This window comes from Aplysia californica, unplaced genomic scaffold (genome assembly GCF_000002075.1).
Source record: "Aplysia californica isolate F4 #8 unplaced genomic scaffold, AplCal3.0 scaffold00514, whole genome shotgun sequence".
NCBI classification, from domain to species: domain Eukaryota; kingdom Metazoa; phylum Mollusca; class Gastropoda; order Aplysiida; family Aplysiidae; genus Aplysia; species Aplysia californica.
In genome coordinates this window covers 122,477-124,292 of record NW_004797784.1, presented here as the reverse complement: position 1 = coordinate 124,292, position 1,816 = coordinate 122,477, and the positions used below count along the sequence as shown (strand labels likewise).

The 1,816-nt window shown below is 38.6% G+C and overlaps 1 protein-coding gene across 2 annotated transcripts in view; it reads left to right on the top strand.

Annotated features, from left to right (window-relative positions):
• Nucleotides 1-570, top strand: part of LOC100533332 (purinergic ATP P2X4 receptor subunit 1) — a 37,434-nt gene extending 36,864 nt beyond the window's left edge. Inside the window, exon 11 of one of the 2 annotated variants that reach the window (XM_013086852.2) lies at nucleotides 100-570. In XM_013086852.2, the coding sequence (XP_012942306.1) occupies nucleotides 100-204 (105 nt within the window). In that variant the 3' untranslated portion in view covers nucleotides 205-570. 2 annotated transcript variants of the gene reach the window in all.
• The last annotated feature ends 1,246 nt before the right edge of the window (nucleotides 571-1,816 follow it).

The window sequence follows — 1,816 nt, the reverse complement described above, 5'->3', positions numbered from 1 at the left end:
CTCTCTCTCTCTCTCTCCCTCTTTCATCTAAACAGGAACAACATGTCTTGCTACATTAATAATGCCTCCAGCTCTCTCCCTCTTTCTCTCCGCTGTCAGGTTCTCGAAGAAGAGGCGGGTCCGGGGGAGCAGATGTCGGAGGGGAGCACTAACTCGGTCTCCAGGAGGAACTTGACGGCCAGTGATGGAGGAGCCGCACCTTGATGCTTGACCCACCACACCTTGATGACCCCTGTTGACCACTTTTATAGAATTTTACACTCTCATTATTTCACTTTATTGACCTCACACTCTCTCACTATTTTACTTTACCAATTTCACACTTTCATTATTTCTCTTTACCGACGTCACACTCTCTCAGTACTTCCTTTCTTTCTAAAGGTATTTTTCCTGTCTTTGGAGGTCAGAGGAATTGAATGGCAGTGTGTGCTGGAGAAGCCAATCCCAAGTGTTTGCTGATGATCTCAGCAACGACTTCTTACTCACTCTCTTTGTCTCTCCCTCTCTTTCTGTTTGCATCTCCATGTCTCTCTTTTGCTTTTTTTATCTTTTTCAATCTCATTTTTTTTTCTTTTCTCTCCATATCTGTGTGTCTCTCTCTAACTCCCTTCATGCCTCTTCATCCTCCTTTTCTCTTTTTTTTTATGTCATGGTCTTTTGAACTCAAGTGTTCATATTAAGCCTAAATTTGTCTTTCAACTAAAGAATATTATAAAATTTTCATGTTGCCAACGTAATAGAAGATGATCAGTGCTTTTAGAATCCTAACACTTTTTCACAGACCTGTTTAGAATAACTCGAATACGTCCTACAGGGTCCTCTTGCAACATAACTTTTTAATACCAGTTTGTTCATTCTTCTTTGCCTTGTCATTCCCCAAGATGATGAACAGTACCACTTTGATTCACAAATTTGGGATTTTTTATAATTGTTATGTGGCTGCCACAAGCAATCCACTTGAGTCTAAATTTTGAGAAGTTTCTATTTTACCACTCTCCCAAAGGTCTATCAAAGATGTCCCTTTCAACATCACCAAAATGCGGTTTAGTACTATGGTCAAGGCATACAATATTTTCTTGCTTTTTGTGATTCCTGATAGGATCAATACAACATAAAGCAGTCAAATGGACTTAAGTGGATTGCTTGCGACACCGACATTATTTTTATTGTTGAAGTACCTAGAGCCATCTGAGAGTTGGCACGATAGAACTGATCTTTATTATTATTTTTATTTTTGTTGGGGATTTTCTTTACTAATTACTTTTAACCTGTTTGCAGCGAAGAGACAGGACAAACAGGGTGTGATAATGTTTTGCACGGGTGGAATTTTCTACCAAAGTCTGACTGGTTTCGAACCAAAAACCATTCACTTACAAATTTCCAGGGCTATAACTACTACTGAATGAGAACTGTTAAAATAACAGTGAGAGGAAAAAGAGTTCAAAATATAAGGTAACATTTTTTCATAAAGTTTTTTTTTTCTTGAAGAATTTCAACTGACATGGAAGACTTGTACAACCCCACAGTGATTTCTTTTTCTGGCCAGTTTATCCCATTCTGCCATGTCCACTTTCTTGATTTGATCCCATGGAGAAAGGGGCGTCAAAGTCGTACAGTTATCATATCAATAACCTTGTGATTGAAGGCTTTGCCACCTTATCCTCAGACTCTTAGGAGATTCTACTCGTTCTTAGATTTAGATCCTTCATTGAGAGTCGATATGGTTGCAAAATTGGAGGGCCCAAGAATAACGTGAGAAATAATGCACTCAAAAGAGGATTTTGAGCAAGGTGCTGTATCTTTGAACTTTTCTTTT